Genomic DNA, 22,888 nt, shown 5'->3' with positions numbered 1-22,888 from the left:
ACTCTCTCTCTCTCTCGCATACACACTCTCTCTCTCATACACATACACTCCCACAGACACCCTCGCTCACAAAATACACATATAACACAGCTCAAACTTCAAAGTGTTTAATTACTAAAATTGTCACCAATTCAATACTCTATCAATTTATGACTGCATCATCACTGTACACGTGTAATACACTTACAATTTGTTGTTTCACCTCAAACTGTGCATAAGCAGTTGGCAAATACAGCTAATGCTGGTGTTACAAACTCTCTGCCCTAACAGAAGAGGAAAGCACTTAAAATAATATGCAGAGGAAAAAAAAAATCCTGTGGAGCATCATATTACTTTTAAGTAACCAGATTTCATGAGTAAAAAGTTCATGATTTCTAATAATTATCAACTACAAAATACACTAAATGAGCTGGGGTAGGACACAAAATTCACAAAATAATTTTACCAATTATCTTGAAGACCAAAACAGTATTCTTTCAGCTGTGATGTATCACTGAAGTTTCAATGCACACAGAAAAAGGAAAGAAAAAAAAGCTGGTTATATGAAAAGTGTTCTGACTTTGAAACACATAAAATTGGAAATGTTTAGTAAATCAATTAATTTTGGGGACACAGAAAGGGCTCGGAACAGGCTTTGTGAAGGTAATGTGATTTAAAGCTTGTTGTCACTGAATCAAACTAGACACAAAACGACAAGACTGGATCATTACAATTTAATGGCCACAAAGGACGGGAGAGCTGATGTGACCCCCACATGATATAAACGTTATACAAACTTTTGCTGTGTTGGTCTGCCATCACCACTTTCTAGTATACCGTATGGAAGAAATCTGGAGGAAAAAATAACGGGTGGGCTGGAAAGCAAATCCTGAGAAAGGAATTGTTCAGCAATATGATGGACTTTTAAGTTCTTCACAACAGTCACATGCGCAAAATGCCTTCCGTTAATACCATAAGTTTTGATTTGTCAGCTTGAAAGACACCTTTCCAAGCTTGAAAGTCACCTTTCCACAGTAATCCAATGTTAAAATGCAAGCAGGCTGCAGTGTTTTTCTATCAAATTTGTAGTTGTACACGAGACGATAAAAGACAACGACTACACAACAGTCCATCACCATGATACTTGGCAAACACGGGCGAGAGAGAAAGAATTCAGTGATTTGCTCCACACAAAAAAAGAGCAATGTCAAGGTCAATACAGTGGGGTCAGAGGTCAGTCCAGGCTGCACAGAAAGCTCAACAATACTTGAATGTACAGAACCAACCACAAAATCAACACCCCGCACGATAGTCACATAAAAACATCACTTTCAGTAAAAGTACATACATGGAAATGTAACACAAAAATGAATCATCATTAAAATGAAAAACGATGCTGGGAGGAAGAAACACAGTGAGAGAGGAAAAAAAGGATCTCCAATGTAATTCAACAGTAGCTATACATACAGGTAATCTATAGTGTTTAACATATACATCCATCATCTTATAAACTCTGTTATCACAGAGAGCAAAAAAAGAGTGAAAGAAAAGGAGAATGGTGATTGATGGGGTGTGTTTCCACTGCTTTATACACCGATGAACACAATACACAATGCCTCCACTCCTGGCAAAATGGGCTTTGGAATATAAGGCCACCAAATGACGAGTCGAATCCTGAACTGGAAAAAGGGAGGAAGGTGGGTTGCTAACAAAGCCACACACCAACAAGGTTGAGTAGAACGAAGCGACAATGATGCAGCCCGCAATGAATGCTGGGCCAGTGACCGAGGCCCCGTCCAATACTCCCCCCGCAGCAGCAGCAGCGGGCCCCTAGCCTCGCCTTGCCTAGCCTAGCCTAGCTAGCGCAGTAACAAAAAAAAGGCCACCACAGTCCCATGGAGACCGGATCCACCAGCGTATTGCATAGTGAAAGTCAGCTCAGCCAATCAATTCCATGAGAGGAGAAAAAAGAAAAGCCAGGGCCGTTACCCCAAACTACATGGCACTGTCCAAAACCCACTTGCCTGCTGAGCAAGTAACACACACTAACAACCGGAGGAAACTCTTCACCACACTTTTGAGACACTCCACTCGCACACAAAGCCACAGCCCAACGCCTCAGAGAACGACCGCTGCAGACCCTGCAACAAACTGCAGTGAGAATGCTTGACTGTGAAGGCATGAGAGACTCATAGGGGTTGTAACTTTGTGCGACACCGTACCACACAGTCTACACTTCTAGGGCCCGCAGACACTTGGAGAGACTTTGCTTAGGGCTTCTTCAATTTACACATCAAATATTGAAAGTTCAAACATGAAATGGAAAAGAGGTAGCTGCATTTCATCTAGAGAGTGGCTCTTTTTGTTATTTTGCAGGCAGTTTCCTGGGGCTGGTGGCAACAAGGGCACAAGCTGCACCTGGCATGACACGCGACACGGGGCTCCCTCACAGACATACATCAACATCAAGGAGAGAACAAGGCCAAACGCCAAACACAACGCTCAGATCATTGTTGAAGTCCACACAACCATGGCACAGATGCAGCGCAGCACAAAAATGCAAACAAACTAAGTTAGCGCAAAAACTGGCATCTCATTGCCCACTCCTCCCCACCAAACACGCACACACACACGCACACACACAGCATCCACCAAACAAAAATTGCACTAACCCTCAGACTGTAATAAGCTGGATTGTGAGCACGAAACAGACGAGCGTGGTCGGCGCGACCACCAACACCTAGACCACTGCCACTAGATTCAACTTAACCGGAAGATACGGGGTAAGGCTGGGGAGACATTCTAGCTCAACAATATACACTGTGTGATGATAATTCCACTGACGCTATCCCAATCAGAACAAGTACTTTCACAAAATAAGATTAGTAGCACCAATCAAAAGGAGTTAAACGTTTTGTTCCTAAGATCTCGGAATACAATGAAAACCTGATGGTATGTCATTAACATTTGTGAGCAGTTGCTTCCAAGGCCAAGAATATATTTGGGTACGGTATATAATCTAAATGTCAGACCTGTCAACCTGTACGGTTTTCCCATATTTTGTACGGGATTTACTCATATTTTGATGTGTACGGGAATTGTACGGGAAAATTCAAAACCCAAACAAAGATTCGAAACCGATCATCAGATTCGTTTCTGTTTAGCAGACAACAACAACTAACAGAAAAAGACTAACTGAGCTTGTGCGCATGCGCAGAAGGTATCATTAAGGGCGCTGTGGCCCAATCCGCTACTTTCGTGTCGCGAGATTTGGTCTTTGTTTTCACAACTTACTTCAGCGACAGACAACGATTCGCATCACTTTTCGTGCTACAACTGAAGATGGAGAGGCCAGCGAAGAAAAAAAGAAAGCCGGACATGGTCAGCACATGTCGGAATGGGAGAAACCGTACTTTGGTGTCGTGCGATCATCGGACAAGGGAAAGGAGTACAGTTTGTGCGTGCCATGTGGCTCGCACATCAAAGTGAAAGTTGCTGCTTGAAGCAGCATTTTGAAACGGCGGTACACAAACAATCATTGATTCGTTCGAAACAGTTCAAGCCTGTGAACCAACATTTCCAGAAACGAGACAGCCGCCTTCCAACGGAAGTAGATGTGACGCAAGCCAATGCCATGAAACCATTACCACAGTCAATCTGCTTGCCACGGCAAAGTCAGCTACTGCTACCTACAAGTGTCATGCTTGAAGTGATATGAGACTGGACTGATTTTTCCTGGTGAACAGTAGTACAAAGTAGTTGTTTCCTTCTTTCTTTATTTGGTGTTTAACGCCGTTTTCTACCACGAAGGTTATATCGCGACGGGGAAAGGGGGGGGAGATGGGATAGAGCCACTTGTTAATTGTTTCTTGTTCACAAAAGCACTAATAAAAAAATTGCTCCAGGGGCTTGCAACGTAGTACAATATATGACCTTACTGGGAGAATGCAAGTTTCCAGTACAAAGGACTTAACATTTCTTACATACTGCTTGACTAAAATCTTTACAAACATTGACTATATTCTATACAAGAAGCACTTAACAAGGGTAAAAGGAGAAACAGAATCCGTTAGTCGCCTCTTACGACATGCTGGGGAGCATCGGGTAAATTCTTCCCCCTAACCCGCGGGGGGTACAAAGTAGTTGTGTGGGTGTGACTGTGTTATACATTTAAGCTTAAAGTGATCTGGTGAGACTGGAATGTGATTTTTCCCGGTGGACAGTAGTAGTTGTGTAGGTGTGACTGTAATAAATTTAAGCTTAAAAGTGATCAGGTGAGACTGGACTGTGATTTTTCCTGGTCAGTGGACAGTAGTAGTTGTGTGGGTTCGTTTTACAGTAGTTTTATGTATTTATTAATGCTAAATCAGATGTGTTTTATGAATACAAAATAAATGTTGAGTATTTACCAGCTGGTCTTTCTTCTTTTTTATGTCGTGCGAGTGAATTGCGAGTCTTGCGTGTGAACTCAGGTTTGCGTGTGTTCATTTTTTTGGAGTGTGTAAGGGATTGTTGCCCTGATTACAGTTTTTAATCATATTAGTACAGGTTGGCCTTGGAAGGGGTTGACAGGTCTGAAATGTACAGAATGAGGAAGTCATTTAGCCTGTTGCTTTAAAACAAATTATTAATCAGTCCTTGTTGCCATTTCACTGAAAATTCATATACAACTTGACTTTTAGGCAGAACAGCTTTTATGGTAAAACCAAGTTACATGATATTTTGCATAACATTGAGAAAAGAAAAATCAGTTTTGATTTCAGCAACTAAGAAATACAAGCACAATCTGTAAAATAAGAGAACCCCTTTTCACGTGAAATGCATAATTACCCGGAAATTTCGACTTAATTGCAGCAGGAACGATGCATGATGGGACAAAGAAAAGGCCATCTACCCCAATACCTGTCTCCCTAGCAAACTCTTGCCTCATGGTAACTCGACAGTTTAAAGCAGATAAAAAGGCAAATCCATCAATCATCAATGGGACACATTTCAAATTATGAATACTGGTATGGTGTGAACAAAACTTTCAACAACAAGGCGTCTCTATCTCTTATCTACACAGTTTTGTCACTTTCAGGCACAAAATACAAACAAGAAAAAAATCATTATGCTTTACACTTACAGCGTTTAACAAATTACTTTCTCTTCAACTTCGGTGCAGCTGTTCTGTAAAAGAAGAAAAAAAAGGATGAGACTTGTTGACTAGTTATTTTCATTCTTATTTTGCCGAAATTTCTGTTCGAGTTTCCTAGACTCAACACAGTGCTTTCAGTATGTATAACAATTTCATGAAAAGTATAAATGATTACACCAGTTACAGTTCCACATTCAAATGCAAGTCTTCAGGGCAACCTCGTTCCTAAACAAGCAATATCGATACCCTCGTCAACAGCAAGTTGCAACTTCTTGTTTCAATAAATATGAAGCCTGTTCTCTTGAATGGAAGTATAACATTGATATTCTGCTGACAAAGAACACTCCGGCAAATCTCATTATGAACAACCCATTCTTCTTGCAAAATGATAAAATACTAAAAAAAAAGTGCCATTAATTACATACGCCTGAAAGACAGCAGAGTTCAACCATTGCCCAATTGCAATTGACTTTGCAAACATCATTTATCAGTAGTATGACTTCTTTGAGAATGTGAAATTGAGCCGATACCTTGTGGCTATAGATAGCAATAGCCCACTGCCTATTAATACTAACAGCTAGTGTCACACACTCCAGTGGCTGAGGATTTTCACACAAACGTTAATTCGAAAAACATGACTTTGCCTTTGCCCAATCAACTATCTGTTGAAGCAGATGTATCCCCCACTAACTACTTTAGCACAGTACGTTGTGACCATTTAGGAGATATGACAGAGAAGCAGTACATTGTAACATTTTTCATGTTGCTCATTTTAAGGAAATATATTATGTCCAACTCATAAATAACGCAGAAAATTCAATTGCATACAGAAACTGAGCATGTATCAAGGGGCAGGGGGAAGAGTGAGGGTGGTGGGTGGGTGGGGAAGAGTGAGGGTGGTGGGTGGGTGGGAGAGAGATGTACCAGTTACTGGTAATGCCTGCGTATGGGAAGATGGTGACAAACTGGCTTGCTGTATTGGTTCGATCGCACTCCCCATCCCCACAAAAGTATGTACAGCATAAAATCAGTTTAACAGTACAGTACACGTCAATATATACAGAGAGAGACAAACGAGTAAGGACCCCTTGATATGACATGGAACATTGCATCTGTCAGTGGTAAGTAAAACAATCCTGCACTCTACAAGTACCACACAGGCAGCGGACACAACAGTGGCATTTCGTCTTGGCCTATCGTCTTTACAAAATAGCACGCTTTGCTTAGTTATCAATACTTTTCTTTTTAAAAATGGCATGCATAAAAACAAACAACTATGATTGAGAGAGAGGAAAGCTGGCAATGGTTTCAACTTGAGTCTAAAATTAACTGTCAAATAAATATATCACTATCATCATCATCATTCAGAAAAATATAAAGCATATCTTTTTGGTTTACTTGTAAGAGGTTGTAAGCAGCACAACAAAGTGAAAAGCGCCTTTTTCATTGTACCCCGCTGTAATCTTCTACATACGTCAGACAGGAAGACAAGACACGCTCGCTCACAGCTACACAGCAGGAAAGACGGACCGGCCAGAGACAGTCACACGCACGCGCGCACACACCGATACGTTGTCACCAGCCGCAACAGAACACAGAGATGGAAAGACAGGCGCAAAGAGATCACAATGCCACAGAACACCGACACATACATCATTAAATTGCTACCGTTTTCCTGCCATAGCGTGGTCAATGACACAAAAATACCCTTTTGCTGAATATTCATGAATGATTTAATAAATAAATATGAGCAGTGGCCTGGGGGTGATTTCAGCAATGACAAACATTCAGTTGATGGAAACATTTTTTTTTATATAGTATTTTTTTTTTTTTTTTTTTTTTTGATAAGAGGAAAACCGTACAAGCTGATTTGGTTGATTCTCAGGCATGTTATACTTGGCATTAGACTAGGTGTCATCAACAAAGAATTACATACAAATACAGCCGGACAAAGCAAAGCCAGTTGTGCAGAAAAGAGATTGTGGAGGAGGCAGACATGGCAACAAGTCAAAAAACCCACTAGAGCCAGCTTTTTAAGTCACAATTTGTTGTCTTGTTTTTCTTTAAAACAATAGCACAAAAAGTCATCAATGGTATGTACATATATATAAATAGTTTCAAGCATATAATTTGCTAACGCATTACATCATATAGAAGTGGAACAATTTATTGCCATCATAAAATAAGCATATGACTAATACCAACACAAAATTGAAAAAGTTAATAATATCGCAACATTTCTCGGTACAAATCAACAATACTTTGTCGTACAATTTAAATACAAACAAGTCTTTTGATACAGTCATTAATATGTTGTTTGCATGATCAAAAATCACTTTGATAAGACAGTGAGCTGGCAATTCCTCATAATAATATATATAAAAACAAGTCAGTGAGAATTTCTTCTTTCCCCTTTACCGTGGACAAAAACAGCAGCCAAAAAACATAAAATAGAAAACAACACACACACAATTAACAACCCTTCATGGCATTGGAATAAGTGAAAACAATGATTTTGGCAAAACGCATGATACACTTTCAGTATGTTCAGTTTGGAATGCAGAAGTTGCTTACTCCCTTGAACTGCAGGCTAGCACAACGCTCTTTCTCTTCCTCTGGCTGTCCAGTGCCACCCGTCAGGTCCAGCATAGCAGACCCAGCATCGCATCTCAAAGCCATACAAAGGCAAAGGCTCTGAATGGCCAAACAGTTTCGCATGATTTATCACACTTCTCAAACCCACCATTCTCTCTTTTTTTTTCCCCTTGGATTTTTTCTTATTTTATGATTTTTTTCCCCCCGAGGAGGTTTTTTTTCACCATTTTTTTGTTGTTGCTTTTTCACCCCCTACCCTTTTACCCTCCAAGTCCCTTACCCCCTAGCACCCCACCTTTCCCACCCTTTTTTGTCAAGTACCGTACCCTCCCCTAACCACCCCCTTTCCCCATATCCCTTCCAATTTCTGGCAATGAGTGTTGAAAGCTGTGGCTAGTTTTGATCAACTGGATGAAAGAACAAACGATAATGCAATGTGGTCATCTCTTCGCATGAGATCGAAATAAAAATGTGATAAAAACTGGACAGAGATGTCCCGTTGCATTCAGCCTGTTTTGAGTTGTCAACTATATCTTGTTAATAATGGCAAGCACATGTCAAGTTACATTGTACAAAAATAACACAATCAATAAAAACAAACAACAACCTGATTGCAACTGCGTCAAATGGAAAATAGAACTTCATGTACATTGTGTATACATTCATATTTCAAATCAATAATAATACAAGCAGTTTTTTTGTCTGAGAGATTTGCATTTGGTACCAATGGAATAAGTCCCCCAAACTGAAAGAGACACCGGACAGAAATTAAATGCAAGTCAACGTCTCTGTTTTCTGGTTGTCAGTTGTGAGTGCAAGGCCAGCAGAGGTTATTGAAAAAGTTGAGCATCCACTTCACTCTATGCTCAGTCAGATCAGGAAAGTTGGGGTGGGAACATAGCAAATGAGGCCGATTCAGACTAGAACATTTTGCCCGCTGCACCTCTTGGCAAACGCTGTTTGGAAAAATATCATCTCTATTTACATCGACAAAGTACACATTCACATATCCTCTTTCCCAATCTTGGTCCGAGATTGATGAATAATAGTTCGTCTTTCTTTATTTGGTGTTTAACGTCGTTTTCAACCACGAAGGTTATAGGGGGGAGATGGGATAGAGCCACTTGTCAATTGTTTCTTGTTAACAAAAGCACTAATCAAAAATTTGCTCCAGGGGCTTGCAACGTAGTACAATATATGACCTTACTGGGAGAATGCAAGTTTCCAGTACAAAGGACTTAACATTTCTTACATACTGCTTGACTAAAATCTTTACAAAAATTGACTATATTCTATACAAGAAACACTTAACAAGGGTAAAAGGAGAAACAGAATCCGTTAGTCGCCTCTTACGACATGCTGGGGAGCATCGGGTAAATTCTTCCCCCTAACCCGCGGGGGGGAATAATAGTTTGTAAATCTTCCGTTTCCAACAGAGTATTTTTCATCTGACTATCGTGTCTACGTGAGATATCTTGATCTAGCATGCAGGCTAACACCCCCTGGACTGCCACTTGTTTTTTGTGATTCGTTGTGCATCAATCATTATTGAAAGCGGCATCTGGCCAGAGCAAAACAGTGGAAAGTTTCTTTCTTTTTTCTTCAGGCATGAACTGGATAAAGCTGTACTGTACATAACATAACCCCAGACACAACAGCAACATAAACAAGCACCCATGCACACTTGTGCGAACAAAGAACACCCATATTAAAATGCTAGTGCACATTCAAAAACTCTGCAAAAAAATTAAACAAGAGGTTAAAACCAACATTATTTCTTTAAACCGTCTCTGAACAACCCTATATGTGAAATCAAACTTTCGCCCTAAGGTCAGATTCTAAATGAAACACAAAGCAGGAAAAGTGTTTTAAACGACATTTTCGCTGTAGATGTATGGTACAATACAATAAGACATCAGATAAAGGCAATGGAAAAAAAGTCAATACATCATCGGTCATTTCTTGGTATAGGGGAATAACGCTGACTTAAATGTGAAGACAGTAGCCATGTACGTTTTGTCCCAATTTGAAACAACGTAGCTCCAGCAAAAATCGGTAACAAAGCACAACATTTCATAAATACAAGATATGTTAAGTTATTAAGACGGTCCAAAAATGATGTTCAACTCCCCCTTGTTATTGTGAAGTGACTGATGATGTCTACAGTGACTATGGAGGTAAACGGATTTGCGGAACCACTTAAGTCGCAGTAGTTTCCACAAGTTATACTGGGCTATCTTTCAGTATCACTAGAACCAGCACGGCGTTTCTTATAAAGGAACATAGAAAATCACTAGAAATAGCACAGTTCAATATGCACAGGAGTCATGTCATGAGTAGTTATCACTTGGTTATTGATTAAGAAAGAAAAGAAATAACAAGCTGCCCTAAAGTCTGGGATCCTCCGTGCTTTGGCAGATTGTGATCTGTATCTCAACTTGGTCACACAATAAACTTCAAATGCAGTAAGTACAAAACACACACAGAAATTGTGGAAGAAGACGAAAAGCTTTTTTCATTCTCTCCGATATCATTATTACCAATTGTGTGTGGTGGCGTGCCTCTCAGGACAATGCACTGATTTGGGGAAGGGAGAAGGCTGTCACCACGATTGCATGCTTGTATGTGGATATGTCTGCTTGCATGCATGCAACATCTGTGTGCGTGTAACTTGCAACATGTTAATAGCAGCACTTAGGAAAATGTGGTCGTGCCCTGCTGGGGAAGAATAATCACAGTGTGCTTGTTAGTGCAGACGCCACTGACGCGATACATGGATAGGGCGGCAGCGGCTGCAAACAGACCCAGCTTGTGCTACATCCCGCCCAACACACCTCGTTTGGAAGTCCAAGCTCTCAACCCTCCACTTCCTCAGTCCCACACCGTAAGCAAGTCAAAAGGCTGCCAGGGGCTACCATCCCAAGCACTGCTGCTTTCATCTTGGCACTTGTTTCAACATGTCCAATTCAGCGAGCAGAATTGACTCCACCAGTCAGGAGACTGGCTCTAGAATTAATGCTTCCGTCTCGTCAGTTCACTGAACTTTACCCCAGGGATACAGTAAACATGCTTCCATCCCTTTTCTGACCTCTGTGTTCAGTCAGCCAATCCTGTTTCTTTTCTTGGATTTTTCAGTTGCATTGCAAGTCCTGCGATTAAAAAAAAAAGCCTGTGATTAAAAAACAAGACCCCGACGTCAAACGACCGTTTTCCCCTTTACCATACAGCATCACTTTGCCTTTGCAACTTCAGAGAAATTTACTCCCTTAAGTCTACTGCCTTTGGTTACTGTGCTTTCAAATTGCAAATTTATGCGGTCACCAATCTCCAAGAAGGAAGTATAAAAACACACCTGTTGCTAAAAGGCCCAACTCTGCTGCTGCTATACTGACCAACCAAACACCAGTTTTTCCAATGTGGCACAATGATAATTATGAAATATATTTCGACACAGAATCTGGCTGACTGAACACCAAACACATACACAAGACTGTCTTCCTTGAAGACATCAAACGAACACTGAGCAAAATAAACAAATCTTTCTGGGACTTTCTCACGCATTGCCGTGTGGTGAAATTAGCGTCACCGCTGGACGCCTGGAGGGAGGAATCATCACGTTGCTATGGAAATGTCAGTTTCACTACAAGACATACAATCTTTGCTGCCAGCCATGCGGCACATCACAGCCAGTACCAGATCATGTTTTAAAAAAATAATGCACGTACATAAAAATTCAACACAACTTCTATCAACAGGTGACTTGATGGGGTGGGAGTAAATATATATCTCGTATATTTACATCTAGAACCATGGATTAGAATACAATCTTGTCGCTTTGTTTTGATAAATCTCACAAACTGATCGGCAGAAAAATCATTTAAACAAGTATATAATATGTAGTCATTTAAACATACAGCAGTTCGAACTGGCTACACTTCTCTATATGTCATTTGGTAATAAAATCCACAGAAACACAAAAATGTTATGCATTCAATACAAAAACAGTCATACAGTCATCTTTTTTTCTTTTTGTTTTTTTGTGGTTTTTTTTAAGATTTGTTTTGGTTGGATTTTTGTCTTTTACAGTTCAATATGCATGTCATTCTCAGTACATAATATGACGGAAGCTAGTGAAGCACCTCTAACCTGATTCTTTTGCATGATTAATTAACAACAGCCGACAACAGTGACATTAACAAACATTGAGACATCAGTATCACAGGCCTTGTTTCCTGCCAACTGACAAGAATCAAAATTGTCAAAATTCTTAAGGAGGGTGGGGGATAAACAAGACTGTAAACATCGACAAAGTCAGACACAGAGTTCATTTCATAAAAGCATCAATTTTGCACACTTCCATCACTGCAAGAGTCTTCACCGCATGCAGTTTGTCAAATGGTATGTTTAATTCATACACAAACAAAACGTAATGGTATTTTCCGTATCGTTAAGACAAGAAGTTAAAAACATGGGTGCGAAGGAAATGCCAAGGCGCTAGACCCTTGGTCATCAATGACGTCAACGACTAGACCACTGTGTGCTGAGTAATCTGGCCCCCACCTGATGACTGACAAGACAACAGGAATTCTGAAAGACATGGATACTTCACCAGAAGTATAGAAGAAAAAAAATTATAATTAAAATGTTGTGCTCTCTATGTGACAGTAGGCGAGCACCTTTGTATGCACAATAAGGGTGAGGCGGCAGCTCACAGCTGATGGTCTTTGGAACACATTCAACGGACTATAGCATCTTTAGTTAGGTATGTATACTGTTGTAGTAGTAGTACAAGTTTCTCACTTATATTTTCGATTTAACCCACCCGTTCGGTAGTCTCTAGTAAGTTCAACTAACCCGCATAAACACTGGAGATCACATAGACACCGTAAGAGCGTGTGCAAACAGAGTAAGGGAAGGGAGCAAAGGGGGCTGGGGGGGTTGAGGGGCATAACGAGTTTTCTCCCAGAGTGGGTGGGGCACACTCCCCCTGGGAAGAAAGCGAGGCACTGCATCCAAGCCAACAGCAGTGAAACGTCCACAGTCCTCCCCACCTTGTCCAACATGTGTGCCTCTCCCCTGCACCACAATAATCACTTGACAACAAATCCCTCCCCCTCACACTCACAAAGCTGGGGCCCATCCATCAGCAGGCAGCCTACACACTGCTCATCTTGGGGGCCTCGGTAATCCTGACTAGCGCTGGCTGGGGGCGAGGGGACGACACAAACAGTAAGGACGGTTAGTTGCCTGTGTTCCATGAATGATCTGTGTGCCGTCTTGTTCTTGGCTACCAAAAGATTGGCCCTGTCGTGAAGCGTCGCTCTCGGAGTCGACAGTCCCAGAGAAAAAAGGTCAGCAGCCGCGACATCAGGTTGCCGTGGTGATGGAAGGCTGAAAAACGGGCTGTGAAGCAAAAGCTCCGTATCCTTCACTGCCCGTGGCCTTCAGAAACTTGAGGTTCTCTTACTGCTCCTCCTCCTGGCAAAGAAACAAGGACAGTTAGTGTTATGGCATTTTTCAGTGTGTGCATGAGTGTGTTTTTTATTGTGGCTACAGGTGATTTCCGAACACGATTTCAAGCACAGAACATTTTCTATTTATTTCATTTATCCCACGCTGTTACTACAAACTAAATGCTATAACACTTGAGAGAGCAGACATAGCAAAACAGTAGAGCGGGGGGGGGGGGGGGGGGGGGGGAATAACCATGCAAGGAAACATTTCACATGAGGGGCGATACACAGCTGGTCGTTATGGAAAAATGAATTACGGACACAAAAAAACCTTGTCCGGGATTCTTTTGGGTGGTTGCTATGGATAAGGTGGTTGTTTTCCAGAGACGCTTACCAGGGCCGGTTTGACTGTATTGCCATTGATATACAGACTACATGTAACCGATTCTACTTCTCACAGGCTCAAGCTGAACATTCTGTTATAAAAGCATCAGAAATCACCAAAGGTCAGTAAAAGCATAGCTAGCAGATTCAAAATAAGCGAGACATTACCTGAGAAGAGAGGTTTTTCAGCCAAGACGATGACTGACGGGTATCCCAGCCAGATCCACTCACTGAAGCACAAACATCAATCTGTCATCTACCATCGTCACACTAAAACGCTTTAAACTCCTACCCAGCCCGAGACGCTTTATCTCCAAATAAAGCATCTTGTCACCATCCCATACTGATTCAAAATGGGTTAAATGAAAAGTCAGACCATGCCAAAGAAAAATGCCAAAGGAAAATGACAGTCAATCTATGCAAGTAAAATTTCAAAAACCACATAAACTGTAACAAACTTATTCTTTTACAAAAGTTTGGATTTATCTTTGAAACAAAGCCTAATGCACTGCAAATCTTATGCAACAGCAATGACAAAAATGACTGCTAGGATATCCAGACATATCTAACAAAAAGCTGCTTGCTTACCCTGAGTGAAAGCGGAGCCGGGAGACCTGCCTGCCCAGGAGTGCTGGCGGTTGTAGCCTCCGCCTCCCTGCCACTGGCCGTTGTTGCCGCGGTTGTTGCCGGAGGCATCAACGGAGGCGGTGGTGCCCAGCTTGCCCATGCTCCAGGTGGCGTCAGTGCCGAAGGAGGGGCTGGGTTTGTTGGAGCTCAGGTTGTTGAGGTAGTCGTCCTTGACCACGTTGACGCTGAGGGAGCGCGAGATACTACCCGGCGTGATGTGGGGGTCGTCCTCCACTCTCTTGTTGGTCAGCCCCTGCCAGGGTTTGCCCGGCACGAACTCCGGGATCACGTCCGTCGACAGACCCAGGTTGCCACCGCCCAACATGGAGGCAAGACCGGAGGTTGGCGGAGTGCTGTCATCCCTCTTACTGTCGCCCGAGCCGTCGTTGGAGGCGCTGGGCCAGTTGCTAGCCGCTGAGGTTGCCGACGACGACCAGGTGGTGTCTCCGCTGATGTTGAGGCCAGTGAGGTCCCCGAAGGGCCCCATGACGGGCGCGGAATGAGAGTGCTGCATGTTCATCTGCGAGAGCTTGGAGCCCGGGGCCTTGTTGAGGTCGCCCTGGCCGTCACGCTCGGGGGTGGGCTGCTTCCACTGGTTGAGGCGCGACATGTTGGCCCCGCCAGCCATGGCGGCCATGTCCGCCCCCAGAGACATCATGGCCTCCCCACCCTCCCCCTGCATGGAGGAGCCGGGCATGGGAGGCGGCATGCCCATGGGAGGCTGCTGCGTCATCTGTTGCATCTGCTGGGGTGTGGGCGTGGGGGCCGAGGGCGGCTGTTGCTTCATCAGCATGGACTGCTGCGCCGCCTGGAGCTGCTTCTGCAGGGCCAGGATCTGAGCCTTGTACTGCGTGATCATCACCGACACCTGGTCCAGCTGGGGCCGCGGGATGTTGAGCGACACCTTGTTCTGCTGCAGGAACTGCTGGCGCTGCATCAGGTTCTGCACCGCGTTCTGCAGCTGGAGCAGCTGCTGCAGCATGACCAGGATGTTGTGGGGCAGCTGCTGGTTGAGGAGCTGGGGGGAGATGAGGCCCGACTGCACCGCCAGACGCAGCTGCTGCAGGATCTGTTGCTGGGCAGCCTGTTGCTGAACCATGTTCTGCGTGCTGGAGCCGGGCACCGCGCCTCTCACCACCCCCTGGGTGGGGCTAAGGCTGTTGATGGCCGGCGCGGCGCCGCCCTGCTGCTGCAGCACCTTCAGTTTGTGCAGCTGGTTGCTGTTAATACTGCCGTTGTTGGGGGGCATGGTCGGGGGCCCGCCCTTGCTGCGATCGTACATGTTCCCGGGCATGTAGGGCTGGTTCGGCACTTGAGCATTGTTGTTGTATGGAGTATTTTGCATTGGATAGTTAGGCACGTGTGGGTTGTTGTCTGATATGTCATCGGGCATCATGCCGGGATTGTCGGGCATGAAGCCTTGACGAGGCATCTTACCGCCGTTGGCTTGGAACACGTCGGGTTCCAGGTCCTTTACCTTGTGCATCCCTTGTGACAGCTCCCCTGTAATCAAGACAATCGTCGTTATCTTACACACAAACTTCCCCATAGTGAAGACAATCTTAGTTATCGTACACACAAACGTCCCCTGTAATAAAGATGATCATCGTTATTGTCCACACAAACGCACATGTAGCTGTACTCCTGCTTTTTACATCAAAATATGCAAACGAAAGTATACCCTGATAACAATTAAGAAAGACTGACGAACAATGACACTCACCAAGGGCATTTTCAAAGTTCATGTTATTGCTGATCAGTGCATTCTGGGCCTCCTCTTTCTGAAATAAAAAAAAGAAGACTTTTAGCATAGACATTAAGGGAAATATGTTTTAATGAAATATGTTCAATCAATCATCTACAATAACCTAGCATCTCAAACTGATCCACTCATGTCTCAAGTCAAAGCAACACCAATCCAAACAAACACAAAAAGATAATGTCATTTGGGAAAGATCGGTTTAGAACAAATTACGAAAGACTGGCATTTCATTTTCATCAGGTTTTTTTTTTTTTACAAATTTCATTTAATTATTCATGACCTCATATATATCAGCCAGATCAAATACACACACACACACACACACCCGTGTTTGACATGAGAAACAGAAAAAGAGAGATAGGGATGCCAATGGGGAGAAACGAACAGATTAACAAGTCGCGTAAGGCGAAAATACAATATTTAGTCAAGTAGCTGCCATTTTTCAGCAAGACCGTATACTCGTAGCATCGTCAGTCCACCGCTCATGGCAAAGGCAGTGAAATTGACAAGAAGAGCGGGGTAGTAGTTGCGCTAAGAAGGATAGCACGCTTTTCTGTACCTCTCTTTGTTTTAACTTTCTGAGCGTGTTTTTAATCCAAACATATCATATCTATATGTTTTTGGAATCAGGAACCGACAAGGAATAAGATGAAAGTGTTTTTAAATTGATTTGGACAATTTAATTTTGATAATAATTTTTATATATTTAATTTTCAGAGCTTGTTTTTAATCCGAATATAACATATTTATATGTTTTTGGAATCAGCAAATGATGGAGAATAAGATAAACGTAAATTTGGATCGTTTTATAAATTTTTATTTTTTTTTACAATTTTCCGATTTTTAATGACCAAAGTCATTAATGGAAAATTTCCTAAATAAATTATCATTTAATTAATATACTTACCCGAATCACATTAGCATTGAGTCACCTGAGATGCTTATCACTGAAAAACGCTTACCCGGCTAAAGAATTTAAAGGGAAGCAACCCCATCACCAAAACGAAAGTGAAAGTAGCTTTGGTAATGGGCCAGTACACCGGGAGTTACCTCCCATACGGGTGTATGCCACGTCACTTCCTCTAGGAACACGTGCCTATTATCATACGGCTTTAAAAAATCTTAAAACCATAAGCGGGGCAGGTGGGAGGGAATACAGTATGTGATTCGGGTAAGTATATTAATTAAATGATAATTTATTTAGGAAATTTTCCATTTAATATCATATTCTTACTCCGAATCACATTAGCAGATAACATCAACAAGGCGGTGGGCTAGAAATGAATCAAAACTCACCATCAAGTTCTGGACAGGAACTGGCCTGCTGCTATGAGCGCTGGAAGGCCTCTGGAGCCATCCTGTCGAAGAGCTGTGACGTCCCGAAGATAAAAGTTTATGAAAACATCTTCGGAACGCCAATACGCAGTGTCAGCACCTCCTCTAGACGTCTGGAGCGCAGAACTGCCAGAGAGGATGCCCACGCCCTCGTCTCATGGGCTCGGGCCGAGTCAAGTGGCAAGGAGGGCATAACCCCCCCCCTCTTTGTGCGCCTCCACTCATAAGCCTGCTTGATGAGCGAGGACACCCACCGGGCCAACGTTACCTTCGACAAATCTTTCTCGCGCCTAGTAAGGAGAGAGATAAACAACAACTTCTGAGAACTAGACCGAATCGGCTGAGTCCGGGCTAAGTACAGACGAAGTGCCCTCACAGGGCAATTGACCGAATCGGGGTCACCCGGGGCCAACGCGCTGGTCAGAGCCTTAACTCTAACCAGCGGAGAGGCCTGCCCCGGAGACTGATTCTTGGCCAGGAAATCAGGCCGGAAACGCAAAGATGCGGAACCGTCCGGCTCAAAGGAGATATCTCCAGGCTGACCCGACAGGGCGTGGACCTCGCTACCCCGTCGGGCCGTAGCCAACAAAAGGAGAAACAGCGCTTTGCGAGTGACATTGAACAGACTGGCCTCGCTTAAAGGCTCAAAATCCGCAGAACGAAGGAATTCCAGGATTAAAAACAAGTCCCACTTGGGAGCGGGCAAACGAGCTTTAGCTTCCTTAAGAGCAGCCCCTTTAATGACTGCAGCTATAACGCCCCCGACTCGAACAGAACGACCAATCTGCTGAAGAGTCGCCGAGATAGCGGAGCGCCGGACCCTCAACGAGGAGACTGAGGCGCCCTGTGAAGACATGAAAGAGAGGTGGTTAGCGACCTGAATAGAGCGCGGAGCCACCGAACTCACCCCTCTAGCTGAACACCAGGCAGTCCATGCCTTCCAGTGGGAAGCATAAACTGAAGAGGTGGACGCTCTATGCGAGCGAGCCACCAAGTCCAGAGTCAAAGACGACGCCCCAGAGCGCTTCAGCGAGTCCCGAACAACTTCCACACGTGAAGCTTCAGAAGACTGGGCTCCTCGTGTGGAATGCCTGTTCGGGGCTGCACTAGTTCCCCTCGCACGAATGCGAGAGGAATGGGGGGCCCTTGGGCAAGCCGAAGAAGATCTGGAAACCAGACCTGCGACGGCCACAGAGGAGCGACCAGAAGAAGAAGGGCCGGCTCCTCCATCTCCGCTTTCCGGATTACTCGGCTGAGTAACGGAAAGGGAGGAGTCTGAAGATCTGTATGTGCCCCCCAACCCTCCCTGGACGCATCTGTAAAGAGGTCCAGGTCGGGGAGGGGCACGACGATCGGAACACCTCTGCAGACCCACTCCGTGTGCAACCACGGAAGGGTCGCAGACCGGAACCATCCCTGCAAAGGGATGAGGGCGTCCCAGTCCACCAGAGGAGAGTCCACAAACGGCTTCAGCGCGAACTGAAGCGGACATTTGTGGACCCGGCCCAGTGAAACCAGAAGAGCCATAGACTCCATCTGCCCCAAGATGGAGGCGAGCGAGCGGATGGAAGCCATCAGGAGAGGTAAAGTGGAGCGAATCTGAGCTTGGAGCTTGTCCACCCTTCTCTGAGAAGGCTGGACAGTCCAAGCGACCGTGTCGAAAGACATCCCCAGATAAGTGAATGTCTGTGACGGGGTCAGCTCCGACTTTACCCGGTTGATCGAGAACCCCAACCAGTTGGATTCTCGAAGAACCGTCAGGGTATCCTGCGAACAGCCGCTCTGGGACTGGTTCATGATGAGCCAGTCGTCCAGATAAGCCCGCAGACGGATACCCTGGGACCTCACCAGTGCACAGACCTGTCTCACCACCATGGTGAAAATCCACGGTGCGAGAGACAGCCCGAAAGGGAGTGCGCGAAACTGGTAGATCTGATCTCCCCACCGGAAACGAAGCCATTTCCGGTCGGTCGGATGCATAAGAATGTGAAAGTATGCGTCCGTGAGATCGATCGAGGTCACCCAGTCTCCTGGGCGGAGAGAGTCTCGGACAGAGGCTGGCGTCTCCATCTTGAATTTTATCTCCCTCAAGAAAGTATTGAGGAGAGATAAATCCAACACGGGACGCCATCCTCCTGATGCTTTGGGAACAGCGACCAGACGCCCGTAAAATCCCAGGGAGCTGTGGACCCGAACTCTCTCCACCGCGCCCTTCTGCTCCAGGGAGGCAATTTCCGACTGCAAGACGGAACGTGCTTCCTGCGAGAAGGGGGGCTTGAACCGCGGAGGCACTCGGGTAAGAGGCGCCTTTTCCTCCCGCCAGAGTAGACGGAAGCCCGAACTCACCACTCCCACAATCCATTGGCTGTCTACTACCGACATCCAACGAGAAAGTGCCCGGGAGGGGCCTCCCGCCATCACCAAGGTGGAGGGCGGGAGGGAGGTGAGATCGGGAGCGCTTCATTGGGGGTGTGGCTTACTTCCAGAGCCGCCACGCCCCCTCCCCGATGCCGTCCTCTTCTTCCCACCACGAGCGGCCGGCGAAGCCTGCCGCTTCTGAGCTGGCTTGGGGTTAGACGATGTCTGAGCCTGCTTCTGTTTAGAAGGCTGAGACTGTTTCACCCCCTTCAGAGTGTAGTCAAGGAACTGACTGTCCTTGTTTGACTGAATCTCCTTCTGTCTGGCATCCAGTGCCAGCGGACAGAAGAGAGACTCCTCTGAGACCGGGGAGACTCTCAAGGTCTCCCTAGTAGCCAGCTCCGTGAATTGGGACTGCGAGAGGAAGAGATCCCTCCTGCAGAGTACCGCTTGGGTGTACTGCAGGGAGGAAAGACGCAATTGTTCCTCATTGACCTTGGCCAATGCGGTCAAAAGCGCAGAGACATCGTCCGCATTCTGTTCTTCACTGAGAGTGAAAGGAACTAGCGAATCGGTCAATGCCCGAGACAGAGCCCGAACGAGAGTCTCCGCAATGGAGGACAGTTCGATCTGCCGACGTCCAACCTCCTCAGCAGAGAGGAGGGAAGCCTCGGAAACCGGCAAAACCGAATCACGCTTGATCGGTTTAGTCAGAAGAGGCAGCAATTCCCGGGAAACCGGAAGGGTAGCCCTAGGGAGTGCAAAAGACGCCAGCCAATTCTGGCTCTGATTGGGCATGCCAAGCTTCCTATTGGCCGTAGGCACGAAGGAAGAGGCTTGGGCAGCTGAAGCCACCCACTGCTGAGCTGATTCCGGAACTGGACCAAAAGGAAGCAGTAACGGAACAGGCACTGGCCGAATACCACTCCCCGCATGTGCTGGACGAACCAGTGAATGCGAAAGTTGGTAAGCCACTGACGGAGACTCGGCGAACCGGAAGGAAGAAACATCCTCCTGTGCCGGCCGGAAGTCCGCCATGGCAGAAGGAACGAATGATGCGGAAGAGTCCGCAGCCACCACCCCTTCAGGAAAATAACGAGACGTTACTTCCGCCGCGACGTCAAGAACAGACTTGAGCTTCGACGGAAACACGCCCCGCGACTCCTCGCTGACCACTGATGGAGCATCAGAATAGTCACACGTGGAACCATGACCGAAGTCACCAGTTCCGGAAGCAGAAGCATGCCCTGGCAAACCGGAAACCGGAAAAGCCTGAGCACTAACGTCATCCTGCCGCCCAAAACCCTGTGAAGGTAAAGGGTAAGCAGGACGACCATCCGCAAAAACCGGAGCTGGATGAGCTGACGTCACTCCCCCGACTGAGTGGAGTGATGCCTGCTCAAGCCTAGGCGCTTGAAAGCCGGAAGGCGCACGCTGTAATCCACTATCTGGTATCCGGAAGGAACCACCAGAAGAGGAAGAAGCGTTTCCGGCCGAAACCGGAAGTGTAGTCAACGGAACCGCAAAATGCGGAAGTGAAGACTGCACTGGTTGACTTCGCGATCCGGAAGGACCGGAAGTCAGTGAATACTCCATCCTGCCGCGACCGCCGTAGCGTGCCGGAGCGGACGGATCATCACTTCCGGCAAGTGCCGGAAATGCGGCAGTCGAAACCGACTGCCGCCGCTGTTCGAACAAGTCCGGGGCCTCGTAGGTTATCGCCGGAAATGAAAGATCAGCAAGGTATCGGTCGTGACCCGATGCGAAAGAGCTGTCCCCCGAAGGAGAACGTCCAGGCGCCTCACGAGGGCTATCGGACCAGCTCTGCTTACCAACCGACGCTGAAGAGGGAGGACGCTGCTCCAAGCCGGAAGTGGAGGACAAAGACACGGAAGCCAATGCCCGGACGTCACTGCCAGATGCCGGAAACGCCGAACTGCTGGCGACGGAACGCTGAAATTCTGCCTGCACCAAGCTGCGGATTTCTGGAACCAGTGACTTTAACAGAGAGGAAACCAACGCACCTTGTCCAGGTGCTAACAAAGAAGACGAAGTCTCCGATGTAGAGACAGGTGCAGAAGTAACAGTAGCGCTAGGCGCCGCAAAAGAAGCAGAAGTAGTAACAGCGCTAGGCGCCGAAATTGGTACAGCCAACAAAGTGTTACGCTCTTGGTCTGTAACAAGTAACGTTGCTTTGGAAGAGGAAGACTTAGCCTTAATTTTCCCCTTGGGGTCCGACTTGCCACGGCGCTTGTCTGAATCAGACATGTTGACAACAACACGTGGCAACGCGAAAAAATTTACTGAAACATAAGTCTAAACGACTGGAAAATTCAGTAAACACACGCACTAATGCGTTAACAAAATACTATAGCTAAACTTGCCCCACAAGCAGAGGCACGGAGAGCTACAAACAAAGTCACACGAGCTAGAAAACTAACTCACACAACAAAATGGCGACACGCAAGACACTGACACAAACGTCAACAACACGTGGCAAAGTAAAAAGATTTACTGAAACGTAAGTCAAAACGACTGAAAACACAGTAAACACACACGCTTACGCGTCAACAAAATACTAAAGCTACACTTGCCCAAACAGAAAGAGGGCACGCAGAGCTACTAGCAAAGTCACACGAGTTAGCTAACTAACTCACACAACAAAATGGCGAAACACGCAAGTCACTGACACACAAGTCCGTAAAAAACGGACAACGTACAGTAACGAAACAGCGCAAACAACCAACAACAAACGGGAACGAGCTCACCAAACTGTAGGCAAGGCGAGCAGACAAGCTGGGTAACGTGGCCGGCGGGTGTCACTCAAACACACAAGGTCAGCCACAGAGCGTCAAAAAGTGAACCGTCCTCTCCGAGGTGAAAAAGACGTATGGTAATAGGCACGTGTTCCTAGAGGAAGTGACGTGGCATACACCCGTATGGGAGGTAACTCCCGGTGTACTGGCCCATTACCAAAGCTACTTTCACTTTCGTTTTGGTGATGGGGTTGCTTCCCTTTAAATTCTTTAGCCGGGTAAGCGTTTTTCAGTGATAAGCATCTCAGGTGACTCAATGCTAATGTGATTCGGAGTAAGAATATGATATTAAATTAATTTTTAAGCCACCAAGCTGAAATGCAATACCGAACCCCGGGCTTCGTCGAAGATTACTTGACCAAAATTTGAACCAATTTGGTTGAAAAATGAGGGCGTGACAGTGCCGCCTCAACTTTCACGAAAAGCCGGATATGACGTCATC

General features: G+C 45.5%; 1 protein-coding gene across 3 annotated transcripts in view; it reads right to left on the bottom strand.

Moving 5' to 3' along the window:
• Window positions 1–91: 91 nt before the first annotated feature.
• Window positions 92–22,888, bottom strand: part of LOC138959952 (protein Gawky-like) — a 43,201-nt gene continuing 20,404 nt past the window's right edge. For all 3 annotated transcript variants that reach the window (XM_070331636.1, XM_070331638.1, XM_070331637.1), the window contains 4 exons: window positions 15,899–15,956; window positions 14,137–15,678; window positions 13,717–13,778; window positions 92–13,189 (listed from right to left, as the gene is read on the bottom strand). In XM_070331636.1, the coding sequence (XP_070187737.1) occupies window positions 13,175–13,189; window positions 13,717–13,778; window positions 14,137–15,678; window positions 15,899–15,956 (1,677 nt within the window). In that variant the 3' untranslated portion in view covers window positions 92–13,174. The remainder of the gene's footprint in view (window positions 13,190–13,716; window positions 13,779–14,136; window positions 15,679–15,898; window positions 15,957–22,888) is intronic.

Source organism: Littorina saxatilis, linkage group LG2 (assembly GCF_037325665.1).
Source record: "Littorina saxatilis isolate snail1 linkage group LG2, US_GU_Lsax_2.0, whole genome shotgun sequence".
NCBI classification, from domain to species: domain Eukaryota; kingdom Metazoa; phylum Mollusca; class Gastropoda; order Littorinimorpha; family Littorinidae; genus Littorina; species Littorina saxatilis.
This window is presented reverse-complemented; position numbering and strand designations above follow the sequence as displayed.